General features: G+C 38.6%; 1 protein-coding gene across 9 annotated transcripts in view; it reads left to right on the forward strand.

Annotated features, from left to right (window-relative positions):
* SMARCC1 (SWI/SNF related BAF chromatin remodeling complex subunit C1) overlaps nucleotides 1–17,701 on the forward strand; it is a 176,100-nt gene that overhangs the window by 28,355 nt on the left and 130,044 nt on the right. For all 9 annotated transcript variants that reach the window (XR_013450133.1, XM_078078699.1, XM_078078697.1 and 6 more), the window contains exons 3-6: nucleotides 3,537–3,622; nucleotides 12,339–12,420; nucleotides 13,710–13,802; nucleotides 16,496–16,565. Coding sequence is in view for 8 of the 9 variants with exons in the window: in XM_078078699.1 (XP_077934825.1) it covers nucleotides 3,537–3,622; nucleotides 12,339–12,420; nucleotides 13,710–13,802; nucleotides 16,496–16,565 (331 nt within the window). In the remaining variant the exon portion in view is untranslated. The remainder of the gene's footprint in view (nucleotides 1–3,536; nucleotides 3,623–12,338; nucleotides 12,421–13,709; nucleotides 13,803–16,495; nucleotides 16,566–17,701) is intronic.

The following is a 17,701-nucleotide window of genomic DNA, read 5'->3' on the forward strand; positions in this document are numbered from 1 at the left end:
TTCTACGTACACAAGTATATATCCTCTTTTTTCCAGTTAAGACAAATTGCCTTTAATAAATAAGCCAAAGAGGGGCACCTGGGTGGCTCAGTCGTTAAGCGTCTGCCTTCGGCTCAGGTCATGATCCCAGGGTCCTGGGATTGAGCCCCACATCAGGCTCCCTGCTCCGTGGGGAGTCTGCTTCTCCCCCCCGCAACTCTCCCTGCTTGTGTTCCTTCTCTCGGTGTGTCTCGCTCTGTCAAATAAATAAATAAAATCTTTAAAAAAAAAAAAAAGCCAAAGAAATAAATAAGGACACTATGGTACAAATTTTAAGCACTTTTAAGTATTGCAGTTAGATTTATCTTTTTCCAGGTTTTATCAGCTCAGCAGAATTTTAGGTGGGCTATAAATAGGTAGGATGAGACCACTTACGTACATCCAGAATAAGATTAGATTAATTTTCCAAATAGTTAACCAGAGATAGAACAGCTTATCAAAAGCAGTATAGTCACACAGCTAGGAATAGAAGCAGCCGATTAGAGCTGTCCTTGATCCCCAGTTTCTGATGGGGTGTGTAGCTACTGAGATAATTCAGGCAAAGCAGCATCTTGCTGGCTCTGGAAAGCTCAAGTTTTGGAATCCTCTTGCCCTCTTATTTTTTAAGTTTTTCAGTACTAATCGAGGAATTTACAACGAACAATCCGCGCTGCTCCTTCAGAGAATGTCTAAGCACATGAGCTCTTGTATTCGAATTATATCCAGTGTCAGTTAGGGCAGGGCCTCTTCCGGGTTGGGGGTGGTTGGGATGAGGGTTGGGTGAGGTGATGCAGTCAGGGCCTCGTGGGTGTCCTTGCAAAGTCTCTTGTCTCTGCTTCCAACTTGCCGTCCCCTGACTCTGATCTACTACTTTTTTATCCGGGTGATTTTTATAATGAGCTTATCATTAGGCCCAGAGTCCCAAATCCATTCCCATGCAGGCTCTAAGAATCCTTGATGTCTGGTGCGTGTCCCTTTTTGTTTTTTTTCTGTCACACCTTTATGGATTTATGTTTTCCTTTTTGCATTCCATTGCTGGAACTAGTGCCCTTGACAGGTTTCTGAGTTTCCCTCTTTTCTTTCCCTTTACTCAGATGTTACCTCTGGAAAATTGGAAGTCTCAGTTTCTACTTCTTCAGTTATTACTTGTTCCTGCAGTGGTTGATAGAAGTTACTGTGTCTATCTTAAACATATATCTGGTATTTTAATTTCTCAAATTTACTGCTTGTCCAGAAATTGACCTTAATCTTAAATTATGTGTTTTATTGTTCTGGTCTGATCAATATGTAGCATGGCTGATTTTTTTTTTTATGGCTATGAGCTTTTAAATTGTTTTAGTATACTTGAACTGCTGAGAAAAGTTTTACGGATTACCTACATTGTCAGGCACTCTGTTGAATATTGATGTTAAAGATTTGAATAGGACACTGTTCCTGTCCTCAAGGAGTTCATATTACAGATAAATGTATAAACCAGTCATTTCAGTATTATGCTGTGAGTGGTTTGCATGTGCATCAGTAGTGATATGCATATGTGGTTGGAGAGAGCATTTTAGCCCAGTCTCTGCGGGTTCAGGGAAGGCTTAGTAGAACTGTTTCATTCTACTCTTGTAGGTACCTACCAGCACGTTATTCTTTTTTTTTTCAATTTTTTTTTTTTAAGATTTTATTTATTTGCGAGAGAGAGAATGAGAGACAGAGAGCATGAGAGGGAGGAGGGTCAGAGGGAGAAGCAGACTCCCTCCTGAGCAGGGAGCCCGATGCGGGACTCGATCCCGGGACTCCAGGATCAAGACCTGAGCCGAAGGCAGTCGCTTAACCAACTGAGCCACCCAGGCGCCCTCAGCGCATTATTCTAATTTAAGATGCCAACACTAGAAATTGTAATAATTTGTGCATTTTCTCAGATAAATAACATGTTGTCAATGGTAAGAATTGCACCTGGATGTATTTGTTTAGGAATATGTAATGCAACAGTTGGGGTGTACGGGGAATAGTGTTGGGCAAGAAGTTAGGAACTTGGGGCACCTGGGTGGCTCAGTCATTAAGCATCTGGCTTCGGCTCAGGTCATGATCCCAGGGTCCTAGGATCGAGCCCTGCATTGGGCTCCCTGCTCCGCGGGAAGCCTGCTTCTCCCTCTCCCACTACCCCTGCTTGTGTTCCCTCTCTAGCTGTCTCTCTCTGTCAAATAAATAAATAAAATCTTAAAAAAAAAAAAAAGAAATTAGGAACTCAAACCTATGTATTTAAAAAGCAACAGGATAACCAGAATGACTTGGAAGGCTCACTTGTTAGCTTATTTTGGAAGAGCTCATCTTAATGATTTTCTTAGTATTTTTTATTTTTAAAAATGTTATTTTTCATTGTAGTAAAATATTTTAATCATCTTTAGGTGTGTAGTTCAGTGGCATTAGTATATTCACATTGTAGTCCAACTGTTACTACCATCCATCTTCAGAACTTTAACATTTTCCCAAATTGTAACTCTGTACTCATTAAACCTTAATTCTGCACTCTCTACCCAACCCTTAGCAACCACTGTTCTGTTTTTTGCCTTTGACATCATGCAGTTCTTTTCATTATATTATTTTGTAAGAATCATTTTCAGGGAAAAAAATGCATGCCGTATTTCTAATACTTCCACCTTATTAGCGTATTTGATGATCAGTTTATGTGAAACTTTTACTTCCATAATGTATGTCATTCAGCATTTGATTTATTTGAGCATGACTTTTTTTTTTTTAAAGATTTTATTTATTTATTTGAGAGAGAGAATAAGAGAGAGAGAGAGAGAGAGCACATGAGAGGGGGGAGCGTCAGAGGGAGAAGCAGACTCCCTGCTGAGCAGGGAGCCCGATGTGGGACTCGATCCCGGGACTCCAGGATCATGACCTGAGCCGAAGGCAGTCGCTCAACCAACTGAGCCACCCAGGCGCCCGAGCATGACTTTTATAATCCATAAAGTGCACATCTCTTTCAAATTGTACAGATTTTAGCTATAATTTTACATATAATTTACACTGTGTTTCATGGTCATTAAAATAATATCGCAAGAGTACAGTTAAAATTTTTGCATAATTTAAAGTCAGGGACCTCAGTTGGGAAAAAAGTCTAATGTATACTAATATTTCTTACTCTACAGGAAATCATATTGTTGGAAATTGTGTTTTACTTGAATTTTAAATATTTTAAAAATCACATTTTAAATTTATCAGCGGAGTTTGTAGTATATCAGTATTTTCTGTCCATTAGTATTTCCTGCTGAAACATTTGATTTATCTTTTGTAAATCTTATTTTTAAGAGACTGTTTACTAAAAGAGTAATACATTAATTGAATTAAAAAAATTTTTAATTCACTTTTGGAAAAATTTATCCTTATGTCTTATTTGGTTCCAGAAAGTATTTAAGGTTAAGCTAGCAGTTGATAACTTTTGAGTTTATAAAACTTTGAATTCAGACATGACGAATTTTGTCAGAACTTTTATTTTTCTCATGTGTAACTTGTATCATTTTTAGGCAAAATGTTTCATGGATTTCAAAGCTGGAGGCACCTTGTGTCACATTCTTGGGGCTGCTTACAAGTATAAAAATGAACAGGGATGGTAAGTTTTTGTGTTTATTTGTATGTTTTGATGTGATTTAAGTTATTTAATGTTAAATCCTCTTCCTTCTTTGTATGGTGTTAGAGAATTCTAAAAGCACATTATAACTAATGTGCCAAGTGAAAGTTTCAGCTGGTTTTCTAGTTTGTACCTACATCTAGGAAAAATACTGAACAATTATCGCATTTATTAGGCAAGTTATTTCTCATATATGGTTGTACCTAGATAATAGGTGAGTGTGTATTGTTAGTAAGTTAGAAGGTAGGCTCACTGTGAAATATATAAATGTGTATTGTGAACTTAATGTTGTGCTAAAATATAGCAGCTTAATTGTTCCCGTGAGCCAGGCCTTCAGAACGAGAGCTGTCTAGTGTGTTGTCCTGAGGACACAGACGAGAGGAATCCAGCTCAGGAGCACAGACCATTACTTGGGCAGTGGTACAGCTAGGAGTAGAATCATTGCTGTTGTTCTTGCAGTGTTGCATTTTCCCTTCACTCTTCTCTTTCCCTTTTCTCACCCTGTCTCTCTTGGTGCTTTCCCTCTTGAACTCTGGGGTTTCTGCCATCTCTGGGAAGGTCAGCTGCTGAGACAAGTGAATGTTTCATGGTGATGGTTCCGGAGTTCAAGGATAGCGGGAGTCACCTCACGGGCAGGGGGTTGAAGAGGTGCTGGAGGGAATTGAAGTCGTTTTGACGTTTTAGTTGTGTTGTCTATGTGCAGTTCAGTCTTAGCATCTTTCTAGAATACTTATGTAATTTGGGTACTTCAAAATATGGCTGGGAAATGCAAATAAGTACTCACATTGATACATAGGACAAAATATGGCTGGGAAATGCAAATAAGTACTCACATTGATACATAGGACAGTTTGCTCATTTCCTTTAAATGATTTATTTACAGTGAATAGCAGACTTTGTGTATTTGCTGAACTTTTTATGTATGGGTGGGTGTTTAATAGATATTGGTTAATTGATGCAATTAGCACAAGTGTGTTGTCACCAGAGGTGACTTGCTGTTTTGCACTCTGCTTGTGGCTGTGGTGTTGTTACTCTTACAGGGTGTTCCCTGAGCTAGGATTGACAGCCTGTCTGACTACTCTCAGATATGATTCGTACCCTGCTGTTAGCTCTAGATTCCCAGATGGAACTCTCTTCTTAGTTTGTGTTCAGTTCGTGTCCTAAATCCTGACCTGGACTCAAGAGGACAGTCTCAAAGTGAGATGACTTCTCCTAAGTCACCTGTTCTGGAACTTGCTTTGTGTGCCAGTACAATGGAATATTTTTAGGCGAAAGGGGTTTAGAAGGATATGTCAAATAAGATGTTTTTAAATTAAAAGGGAGGCCAAGAAAGAAGTAAAGGTTAAAGTTGGAGACTTTAAGAGGAGTGAGGAATAAGAATTTTTCCAAGTCTTTTACTCACACTGTACCAGAGTCATCCCCTTTTTGGTGTCATTAGACACTTAGTTGCAGTGCACACTTCCCCCCCTCCTGAGAGTACACACTTGCAGCAGGTGGATCACTTACACTCTGCCCATGCATATTTCAGTGACCGCCCACCCATCCGGATGTCTGATTAGTGGCCTGTCGTCTTGACGGGGCCTCCGACTTCCCCACGCCCAGCACACCCCTCTGACCCTCGTTTGTGTTCTCTAGTTAACCTCACCGTCTAGCTCCACAGTTTGCTCATTTCCTTCTAAGTGGCCATTCTTTTTTTCTCTTGTTTCTGTTTGGTTCTTTCTGTCCCCACGCCCAGCATACCCCTCTGACCCTCGTTTGTGTTCTCTAGTTAACCTCACAGTCTAGCTCCAGAGTTTGCTCATTTCCTTCTAAGTGGCCATTCTCTTTTTCTCTTGTTTCTGTTTGGTTCTTTCTTACTTCCTGCTTTCTTTTAGCTTTCAGTGATGTCAAATTGGAGTATCATTTTTGAGGTTGAGTGGGAACATTCAACAGACAGTCCAGATTAAGATTCCAGAGTGTTTGAATATGATCTTTCTGGATGTCTCTAAATAGTCAGAAAACCTTATTTGTAGGTTTTCTTTTTTTTTCTTTTCTTTTTTTTTTTTTTTATAAAGTCATTAGTTATAAGACAAATATCTTTTATTTTATTTTATTTTATTTTTTTTAAAGATTTTATTTATTTATTTGACAGAGAGAGACACAACGAGAGAGAGAACACAAGCAGGGGGAGTGGGAGAGGGAGAAGCAGGCTTCCTGCCGAGCAGGGAGCCCGATGCGGGGCTCGATCCCAGGACCCTGGGATCATGACCTGAGCCGAAGGCAGACGCTTAACGACTGAGCCACCCAGGCGCCCCTGTAGGTTTTCATTAAAGGATAGAATTTTGGGCTAATTTCATGTATAGTTGTTTATAACTGAGGGATACCAAACCAGGGGGATTTTGACATCCTATGGAAATCTAAAAACATTTCCTGAAGGAGGAGAGATTAAATACAACCAAATTCAACTCAATAAATGTCAGTGTCCTCTTGCAGAGTGATTAGAATTCTATTTATTTTTCAGTTCTACACAGATTACTGTGTATTGTAATCATATTTCATGCCTTTTAAAGATTTTGTTGATTGAAAATATTGTGTTTTATTAGTTTTGCTTGGCAGTGATGAACTAGGCTTAATTAAAGTTTGGGATTTGTCTTAACGTGAGAAGTGGCCTTTTATTTTTCCCTTTGACACGATTTGCTGCTGACATTTATTTCTTGCAGATAAACTCAGACCTACTTTTCTTCCTACCTTCAGACTTGGTGGTTCAACTTTTATTCCCTGCCTTCAAAGTCTCCTTTTGATTTTTGTTTTTTAGATATTACCACAATAAGTCTCGGGCAGTGGCTTTCAAACTTTAGGAATCACTTGGAATACTTTTTTTTTTTTTTTTAAAGATTTTATTTATTTATCTGACAGAAAGAGCCAGTGAGCACAAGCAGGGGGAATGGCAGAGGGAGAGGAAGAAGCAGGCTCCCTATTGAGCAGGGAGCCAAATGCGGGGCTCTTGATCTCAGGACCCTGGGATCATGACCTGAGTTGAAGGTAGGCCCTTAACCAACAGAGCCACCCAGGTGCCCCCACTTGGAATACTTTTAAAAATATAGATTACTGGGCTTCGTGGACATACATTGTTAACTACTAAGTGTGGTGTGAAAATGAAAATCGGCATTTTCAAAACACTCTGGTCATCAGGCCTTACTTTGAGAAATGCTGGTCAGTGAGTTTGTCATTCTTACACAAACATGGTTTAGATCTTTTAACTTGTGAAGAATTATCCATTTTTATAGCATATTTTAAAACAGCCATCTAGCTTTTAAATTTTTTAAAAATAATATAGCAAGGATCCAAACCACTTTAATTTTCCCCGAAGTCACATACCTAAGCAGGATATAATTTGTTGTCTACTTCTATGTAGTAGACCTCCCTCCCTGCATATATGCCTACCTATTTCAAGCTGTTTATCTGTAGGCTATTTGCCATCCTTTTGGATTGTGGTATACAGGACTATCCTTCTGTTGATGGTCTCCATGCTTTTGTAGCTTGCCATTATTAGACAAAGCCCCTTACTCTTGAGGCCAGCTTCCATCACTTCCCACACAACTGTTCTGCTATACTGTTGTCTGCTTTTCACCTTGCTCCCAGCTCAATGCATTTTGTTTTGCCTTTTCCAAGTTTGCTTCTGAAGCTACTTACCAAGGAATTAAACTCATTCTCCAGGATCCTTTGTTGATTATTTTTATTCAGACTATATTTTCTGTACGTAGCTGAAGATGAGAAGAGAACATCCCTAACAATAGTCACAAGAGGCGCAAAATTGGAGCAGTAAAGCTAATGAAGGCCCTTTTGACAGACAATATTGCCTTAGATTGAAAGGCTGCCCTAAGACATTGCCGGGCAGATTGCCAGAGGGAAACAAAGCAGAAGACTCATTAATTAGTAAGCCCTCAATGAAGAGCTCGTATCTACATTTTAAATGAGCAAAGGTTTTAAAAGCCACAGAGTTACATGTTCATTTGTTGTCTCTTCTATAGGGCTACATTAAGATTCAAAAAGGCTTTATAATTTTAGTTTTAATTTGATTTCTCTTGTGTGTAGGTTTGAGCATTTTTCTATATTGTATAAAGTAAAACTTATTTAAATAGTCGTGGTAATTTCAAAATAAGTCATTAAATCTTTCAACTAGAGGTTATACTATATTTACCTGAGTTTTATTTCAGTTTTTCTTTTTAAAGCTTTTTAAAATTAATTAATTTAGAGCATGAGTTGGGGGGGGAGGGGCAAAAGGAGAGGGAGAGAGAGAACCTCAAGCAGAGCCTGACCCTTGATCTCATGACCCTGAGATCACCACCTCAGCTGAAATCAAGAGTCGGATGCTTAACCGACTGAGCCACCCAGGCGCCCCGTTTCAGTTTTTCATAATATGCATATATTTTAAATACTTTTTTTTGCTTACATAGCATATTGATGAATCAGGAAAAAGCTTTAATCTGTTGTATTATTAAATCATTGTTTGGCAAACCATTTTAGTTTATTATGGAAAATATAAAAGCAGAGAGAATAATATGAATTGCCATTTACCTTCATGCACCTTCAACTTTATATAATTTCATCTGTTTGTTTCTAAATTTTTTTTAAAAGCATAGGATTTTTTGGGGGGGAGGGGGAGAGACAGAGAGAGAATCCTAAGGGATGCAGGGCTCCATCTTAAACCCTGTGATCATGATCTGAGCTGAAATCAAGTTGGACACTTAACTAACTGAGCCATCCAGGCGCCTCATGAGATTTTTTTTTTTTAGGTAATCTCTGTGCCCAAGATGGGGCTCGAACTCACTACTCTGAGATCAAGAGTTGCATGCTTTACCGACTGAGCCAGCCAGGCGCCACCGAAAAGCTTTTTATTTATTTATTTTTATATGCAGGCTGCACGCCCAGTGTGGAGCCCAACGTGGGGCTTGAACTCATGACCCTGAGATCAAGACCTCAGCTGAGATCCAGAGTTAGGTGCCTAACCGACTGAGCGAGCTAGGCTCCCCAGCATAGGATTTTTTAAAAAAGCATTATAACAGTGCCATTATCACAACTAAGAAAATTATCAATAATTTTTCATTGTTACTAAATACCCACTAGTGTTCAAGCTTCCCTGATTACTTCATGGATGGTTTTTATATTAATTAATATTTTTTATATTAATTTGTATTTTTAAAGATTCATACGTGGCATTTGGTTGATGTGTCTAAGTCTCTTTTAGGAAATTGGGGCACGTGGGTGGGTTAATAGGTTAAGATTGTAGCTCTTGATTTCAACTCAGGTCATGATCTCAGGGTTATGAGATCATGGAGCCTGCTTAAGATTCTCTCTCTGGCCCTCCCCCCCCCTTTAAAAAAAAATTAATAGTTTTCCTCCTTGCACTCTCTTCCCCCTCTTATCCTCGCAAGTTATTTTTTACAAAAGCAAGTTGTCTTGTAGAATTTTCTGTGTTCTAGATTTTGCTAATATGTTCCTTAGGATATTGTTTAGCATAGTCTTCTAAATTTCTAGTAAAGTGGTAGTTAGATCTAGAGGCTTAGTCTGATTCAGCTTTGTTTTTTTTTTTTTTTGGTCAACAGTACTTAATAGACAGTGTTGTGTTCTTCCCTCTGGAGGCGTACAATGTCTGGTTGTTTCTGCTTGTAATAGACCGATGTTGATATTCAGTGCCTAGAATCATGTTATCATTACAACTTTACCAAGCTGTAGTGTTCAAATTTTGAAAAATTAGAAAGTAGGTAATTCTAATATATAGATTGAGGTGCTTATTGTTTTTTAGGTAATTCTTTGTAAAAGACTGTTACTCTGTCATTCCTACTTCATTTATTAGCTGGAATACTAAGAAATTTAACTCATCAGTCATCAGAAAGGCAGAATAAATTCTTAATTTTCTTTTTCTGTTACCACATTCATTTAGCTTTTCATCTTCATTTGCAGGTAAATCCAGGCAACCCTGTTTTAATTTGTTTAATGACTACTTTCAAACTATTTCTTAGATTTCTGCGAGTGATAATTCCCTTCAGCCTCATCTGAATCATTTACTAAGGAAGCAGTTTCTCTATGAATAATAAGAGTAAAGGCTTATATAAGCAATTCTGAAGTGAGACATTTCTGGATATAGTTCTTTTGTTATCAGAAGCCTGTGAAAGAGTGACTCCTCCCCCCTTTTTTTTCTAAGATTTTTTTTTATTTGACAGAGACACAGCAAGAGAGGGAACACAAGCAGGGGGAGTGGGAAAGGGAGAAGCAGGCTTCCCGCAGAGCAGGGAGCCCGGTGCAGGGCTCGATCCCAGGACTCTGGGGTCATGACCTGAGCCGAAGGCAGGTGCTTAAGGACTGAGCCACCCAGGTGCTCCAAGAGTGTGACCCCTTCTTTTAGAAAGGGGAGACACTCACATGGCTCTCCCTGTATTGTGCTGAAAGAACCAGTGGAAACCTGTCCGCTCTAATAGGGTTGTCTCAGTCAGTCACGTGTTACTCTGTTGTGCCAGTTAATGGAAGTTGTTTGGAATTTCTGACCTATGCCTTCCCTCAGAAGAAGTTAGGAAAGGAAGATACTAAACAACCCAAAAAATGGGATTTAAGGGTAAGTTCTGGGTACCAAGGTTAAATCAAGATACAGTTACTTGGGACAAAGGTCTCTCTTACATGTAAATGCCATTTTTGAAGCTGTAACTAGTTCCTTTCCAAATTACCTATTTCTGTGCTTTAGTGGACACGCCTTAATTTCCGAATTGGATCTCAGTCATAATATTAATTTCCTGAGTGGTTTGCTTTATAAAGCCACACATTCTTTTTTTTCTTTTTCTTTTTCTTTTCTTTTTTTTTTTTTTTAGAGAGATGTGAGGAGGGGCAGAGGGAGAAGGAGAGAGAGAGAAGACTCTTAAGCAGGCTCCATGCCTAGCACAGAGCCTGACACAGGGCTCAATCTCATGAACTTGAGCTCATGACATGAGCTGAAATAGAGTTGGACGTTTAACTGGCTGAGCCACCCAGGTGTCCCTAAAGCCACACATTCTGTTAGCCACTAGGGCTATATAGGATTGTTTTCAGAAAAACCTGGTTTTTGCCCCCAAGGCATCTAATGAGATGTCTCACCAACAAGATGATTCTGTTGTGGGGCTCTAACAGCAGAGTGCACAGGCTGTATTAGGAGCGTGGCGGAAGCCAGGAATAGCTTCGTAGGGGGAGTGGCTTGTGGCAGACCCTGGAGGCGATAGTATGGAGCCCACAGAGTAGGTAGTGACATACAGGAAAGGCTGCAGAGTTTGAAAGAACGGTTGGAGGTGTGGGGAGCATCTCCAGGTTAAAACAGGACAACCTGAGAGGTAGAGCATAAGCTCTGGATTCAGACTGCCTAATCCTAGCTAGCACATGGTAGTAATGATTTAAAAACATAACCATAGGGGCGCCTGGATGGCTCAGTTGGTGAAGCGGCTGACTCTTGATTTCGGCTCAGGTCATGATCTCAGGGTCCTGGGCTTGAGCCCTGCATCGAGCTCTGTGCTCAGTGGGGAATCTGTTTGAGGGTTCTTTCTTTCTTTCCCTCTCCCTCTGCTCCTCCCCTTGCTCTCTCTTTCTCTCAAAATGAATGAATCTTTTTTAAAAACCCAGAAAACAGGGGCACCTGGGTGTCTCAGTTGTTAAGCGTCTGCCTTTGGCTCAGGTCATGGTCCCAGGGTCCTGGGATTGAGCCCCGCGTCAGGCTCCCTGCTCTGCCGGAAGCCTGCTTCTCCCTCTCCCCCTCCCCCTGCTTGTGTTCCCTCTCTCGTTGTGTCTCTCTCTCAAATAAATAAATAAAATCTTTAAAAAACAAACAAACCCAGAAAACAAATAAACATGACCATAGTTAACATTTATTGGTCACTTACAGACTAAGCATAAACACAGTCTTAAGCCCTTAGCATATATACCTCATTTGACCTTCACAAAAACCTGTAATGGGCCATTGTACTCACAGAGAAATTGATCCTTGGATTTAGTAAATCACTCCAGACTGCATAAATACAAATGGGGTCAGGATTAGAACCCAGAACAGTTGGACTCCACAGCCCACACTCTCAATCACTGAGCTATACTTTCCCTGGAATTAAAATGGAGCAAAATCAAAGTAAGTGTTGAATAAAAGATATGGAGAAAGAAGCATTCAAATTTGTTAAGATTTACTCATATGGAAGTGGGTGAGAATAGGCAGACAACGTTAGAATGTTAGGCTTGGGTACTTAAATAAAAAGACATTGGGGAGAGAGAAAAGGTAAATAGACGAATTTACCAGATTTAGGACAATAGTAGGCTCAAAGAGAACACAGACACTGAATTTGAGCAAATGACTTGTAAGCATATAGAAAGTAGATAAACTTTCCTTATACTTGAAGAGTGGTATAATAGTTTACTGTCTTTGGATCTGTGGACTCCTTTTTTATATGATGTAGTATTTTAGACTTAAGAAAAACAGGATACCTTATGGAATTGGTACTTCATTTTGACTGGAGTGGACCTTAATGTCATAATGTTTAATGTTTTACAAAGATTTTGACACTGCTTTCTTATACTGAGAAAATACCCTCATGTTTTGTAGAGCGCTGTTTTAATTTCCACATCTTTGGAATTCATTTGTGTTGAGTGCTAAAACTAAGTGTTCGCTTTTGTTTAAGGTAGAAGACAAATTAAGTAATGATTTTCTTCTTTTTAGGCGTAGATTTGATCTACAGAATCCATCCCGAATGGATCGGAATGTTGAAATGTTTATGAACATTGAAAAAACATTGGTGCAGGTAACTCAGAAAGTTAAATTATTAAAAAAATTTTCCCTTTAATATATTTTCAATTCTAAGATTGGCTTTATTGGACTACCAAAAGATCAAAGGAAGAAAAATTTTCTGAAATCTATTCTATTATTTTTATGGGTTTCGGGGGATTAGAGCTATAAAGTATGACTAAAACTTGTCATTTATAGAATATTGATCCTAAACTTCTGGTGAAATAATCTAGATATTTTCTTTCTTTCTTTTTTTTTAGAGAGAGAGAGGGTGGGGGAAGGGGCAGAGGGAGAGGGAGAGAATCTAACAGGGCTCGATCTCATGACCCTAATATCATGACCGAGCTGAAAGTAAGAGTCAGATGCTTAACTGACTGAGCCACCCAGATGCCCTGATATTTTCTTTCTTTATTTCACCTAATCCGTTATTTGAATTTCTTTCATATTTAATATAAACACCCTCAATCTACTGGTCACTCATTTATATAGTCTCTCTCTCTCGGTTTTTTTTTTTTTTTTTGGATTTGTTTCAGGGTTATACCACAAATATAGATCTTATTTCCCCAACTGGATATAACCTGGAAGAGAGAACACTTAGTATTCTTCTTTTCTTTGCTAGTATTTTTATTGATTGGTAATTTTTTAATGATTACTCAATTAGCCTTCCTGGGGGGGGGCAGCTGGCAAAGATTCAACTAGGTATTATCATTAACTTGATGCCTGAAACTTGTCTCATGAACTGCTAGAGAAACAATTTTTTTTTGTTGGTTCACTGATTTTTGGTGATGATTTGAGGAGTTAATATGCATGTTTTAATCATTGCTATTTGTAAGTTTACAAATGGGAAAAAGAGCTATAAGTAACTTACATAATGAACCAAAATGGGCATTCCCCTGGGATCCAGTTCGGGGGTCCCCCCCTTGCCAATAAAAGGTGTAGGTGGAAATATTACATTAGATTTGGACTGTTAAGGTCAATTCAGGTAAGATTGGCTATAGAAGTATCAATATGTCAATGTGGTACCTTAATGAAAAATATGATGAATTTCTTTAGGTTGTGATTCTGAACGTTTTTTGTCCAGGTGTACTTAGCTGCAGAGAAGGGATCTGGGGATGGCATTAAGTGGCCTGCTGAACACCTAGGCTTTATATTGAGATGAGACTTCTGTAGTCTATACTAAAAAACATCTTCTCATTTTAAGCACTATGGCTTTGAATGTCAACTTTGGCCATTGGGGTAATTCATTAATAATGTGACATCATTTCAAAACCAAGAGAATTTCAAAATCTGTTTTTTCTTTCTCAGAGCAACTGTCTGACCAGACCCAACATCTACCTCATTCCAGACATTGATCTGAAGTTGGCTAACAAATTGAAAGATATTATCAAACGACATCAGGTAATAAACATCAATTCAGAAAACTGTGTAATAAAAATAGCTTATAAATCTCAATCATAATATCTTTTAGTTTCTGTATATATCTGCATTAAATAAAGTTCTCTCTCTTTGGGTTCTTACAGTACCAAGTTTTTTCTTTCCATTCACCTCCAGTTCTTTTCCTAGAAGCATTTTCCCCCTTAGCATTGTTGAGATATAATTGACCTCTAACATTGTGTAAGTTTAAGGTGTACAATATGGTGGTTTGATGCACGTATGTATCCAAAATTAGCATTTAATAGTCATTGGTATGGGGTCACTATAGTCTTACTGTGAAATATGGTTATGCAATTTATTTATTTTTTAAAGATTTATTTAATTTTATTAAAAAATTTTTTTTTAAAGATTTTATTTATTAGAGAGAGAGGAGAGGAGAGAGAGTGAGCATGAGTATGGGGGAGGGGCAGAGGGAGAGGGACAAGCAGACTCCCCGCTGAGCAAGGAGCCCGATATGGGACTCGATTCCAGGACCCTGAGATCATGACCTGAGCCGAAGGCAGATGCTTAACCGACTGAGCCACTCAGGCGCCCCTAGACTTATTTATTAAAGAGAGAGAGAGAGAACAAGTGCATGAGTTAGTGTAGGCTGCAGGGGCAGAGGGAGAGGGAGAGAGAATCTCAGGCAGACTCCCTGCTGAGTGCAGAGCCCGATGAGACCCTGAGATCATGACCTTACCCGAAATCAAGAGTTGGATGCCTAATGGACTGAGCCACCCAGGTGCCCCTGGGCTTATGTAATTTAGGGAGACCATGTGGTCTGCATCACTGTAATCACAAAGTCAAACAAAGTAGAAGTTGATGGCACAGTTGTTAGTAAGAGGAGATCAAATATTGTTTCAAGTAAACCTATCTTTCCTCACCCCTGCCACTCCAGTGATACCTATTGTATTTATATATGTGGACTGGGAAATTCTGTTTTCCCCATAAGCTTACATTGTCTTGATTCACATGTGCCAGTGTTCTCTTTGGACGTCTTTCCCTCCCTCCTCTAACCTCGTTTTAGGCTGGGACCTTGGGTATTTACTGCATGTAGGTTTGTGGCTACATGTGGCTGAACTATAAGCAACCCTGTATCATCGTAAACTAGCTGAGGAGACCCAGGTAGAAGATAATTTTCCGAAACAACATCATTTGAGTGACAAAGTTTTACAATCCTTAGAATTAGTTGAGAAGCCTTCTGAAATATCTTTTTTCCTTCTGCAAAAGAGATTGCCAGTTGTATCATGTTCAGTAATTAGTAAAATATCTTCCAAGTTCCTAAAATAAGGATTTCTAATACTGTTTACATTTGGAGATTTAGTATAGTCCTTTTCTTACATACAGCGTCCCTACCAAAGAGAAAGATAATATAATTGTGCTGTCGGATCAGGCAGTCTCAAGTCCATTTCCTCGTCCCACCAGCATTTTGACTTTGAACCAGTCACTTAACCTTCTTTTCTCTTTTGGACTGCTTATTGGAGTGGCTGTCAAGTGTAGTGTAATTACATGTAGAATGTTAGAAGGCAGAAATGGAACAAATTAACCTGCTGGGTATTACCTTCAAGCTGAAATTACCTACTCTTATTGCTACCACATTAATCCTGGAAGAAGCTTATATATTTTCCTACCTTTGATACTGAACATTTAGTTCTCATTTTTCTTAAGAGTCTGGCTTAGCGATTGTGTTCTAGGGATAACCTCTAGAGGGACATAAGGATCTTCCTGGTTTCATAGACTCGTAGGGAAGAGATGGTAAGCTAATGATATTATTGAATACTGATGATTAGGCCTTTGTTCAGGCATTTAAAATGCATTAATAGGGGTGCCTGTGTGGCTTAGTTGTTAAGCGTCCGACTCTTGATTTTGGCTTGGGTCATGATCTTGGGGGCCTGGGATTGAGCCCCGTGTCCAGCTCTATGCTCAGCACGGAGTCCACTTGTCCCTCTCCCTCCCCCCTCTTGTGTGCTCTCCCTGTCTCAAATGAAGATTTTTTTTTTTTTTAAGATTTTATTTATTTGATAGAGAGACAGCCAGAGAGGGAACACAAGCCAGGGGAGTGGGAGAGGGAGAAGCAGGCTTCCCGCAGAGCAGGGAGTCTGATGGAGGGGCTCGATCCCAGGACCCTGGGATCATGACCTGAGCCAAAGGCAAACACTTAATGACTGAGCCACCCAGGCGCCCCCTAACATTGACTTTAAACAACAGTAGCGTACATACATGCTAGAGCCAAGTAAAATGTCCATCCTATATGTATGTAACCATAAGTTATGGCTCATGGTCATAAACCTGCATTGACTCACTTCAGATAATTGTGATAATTTCTGATTACTTTGGAGTAACTTTTAGAATTAGAAATACTCATATTACAGACAAGGTTTCCTAGAGAGATACATAGAGAATTAGGTAAGAGGTACTTGAATTATTTTTCTATACAACAATATAAACTGTGTCTATAGATAATTTACGTGTTTTTATTTTTCCTTGTTAATAGTTCTTTTTCTTTACTAAAAAAAATATAGTCTTGATAAATACATATATATATATAGAGAGAGAGATGGGTAGATAGTACATAATACATAAAGTAATGCCTTTATGATTCTCTGGCAGTTTCCATCTGGCATTGCATAGTCTGTTTGCCATGTGCTTTACCCTTATATTGTTCATTTGCTTTCCAGGGGACTTTCACTGATGAGAAGTCAAAAGCTTCCCACCACATTTATCCATATCCTTCCTCACAAGAGGATGGTAAGTTAATTTTTGGTTATGAACTCCTCCTACTTCACTAGATTTTAAGTTTTATCAGAGATTTAAACAATATTACTAGCTTTTTGAAAAAGAGACTTTCAAGTATTAAATAACTTGCACAGATTATTTAAATGTAGTTTTCTATTTTTTTTTGCTGAATTGGTCTAAGCAAACTAATTCTTTGATGTCCGACTTTTTGATCATTTGACTTTTCTTTCTTTCTTTGTTGGTTATTATCTGGGTGTTTAGGTGTGCCTTATGTATTAATTTTATTAATGTTTGCTGTGTCCCTTGTGTTCTGAAAATTAAGAGACATTGCAAAATGAAAGAACATCTTTGGGGAAGATGGGCTTACTGGCTCTCTGAATGGGGTCCCTCAGCAATATTTTAGTTTGGTGAATTTATAATGGTTCAGATTCTGAACTTTAGCTCTTCTGTCCTCAGGTTGATTTTGTCTGTGGCCAGAGTTCGATAGGGCTATGGAAACTGATTTTTTGAGAAAGAAAATATGAATTAATAAATTAACCAGATTAATTTGAGAAATAGGTCTTCTATAAGGGATCAGGTCTTCTGGTTAACATAACATATCCCTTTAGGTCATCTTTATAAGCTAAATTATATCAGATTTGAGTTGCTAATTACCCCATGCTGAGTATTTTTTCTGACCAGTGCAATTATGCTAGAAGTCAATAACAAGATTACCAGACAATCCGTGTATGTTTGACAATTAAGAAATATATTGCCAAGTAATCCATGGGTCAAAGAAGAAATTACAATGGAAATAGAAAATCCTTGGAACTGAATAATTATGAAATGAGTTTATCGATAAAGTACAAGAATGTTAAATTTTGTTGGATACAGCTGAAGCTATGCCCAGAGGGAAATTTCTATCTTTAAACGTGTATGTTAGGAAAGAAGAAAGACTGAAAAATCAGTGATGCACACATCTTTCTCAAGAGATTGGAAAAATAACAGCAAATTAAACCTAAGGAAAGAATGAAATAATTAAGAGCGAAAATTAATGATGTGGAAAATATACAGGAGCAAGGTGCTCAGCAGTGTCAGAAATCGTTCTCAGAAAAGATCAATAAGGCTATTCAAATCGTGCTGCAAGTAAGCAAGAGAAAAAGAATGGA

The sequence above is a fragment of the Halichoerus grypus genome, chromosome 1 (genome assembly GCF_964656455.1).
Source record: "Halichoerus grypus chromosome 1, mHalGry1.hap1.1, whole genome shotgun sequence".
Classification (NCBI taxonomy): Eukaryota; Metazoa; Chordata; class Mammalia; order Carnivora; family Phocidae; genus Halichoerus; species Halichoerus grypus.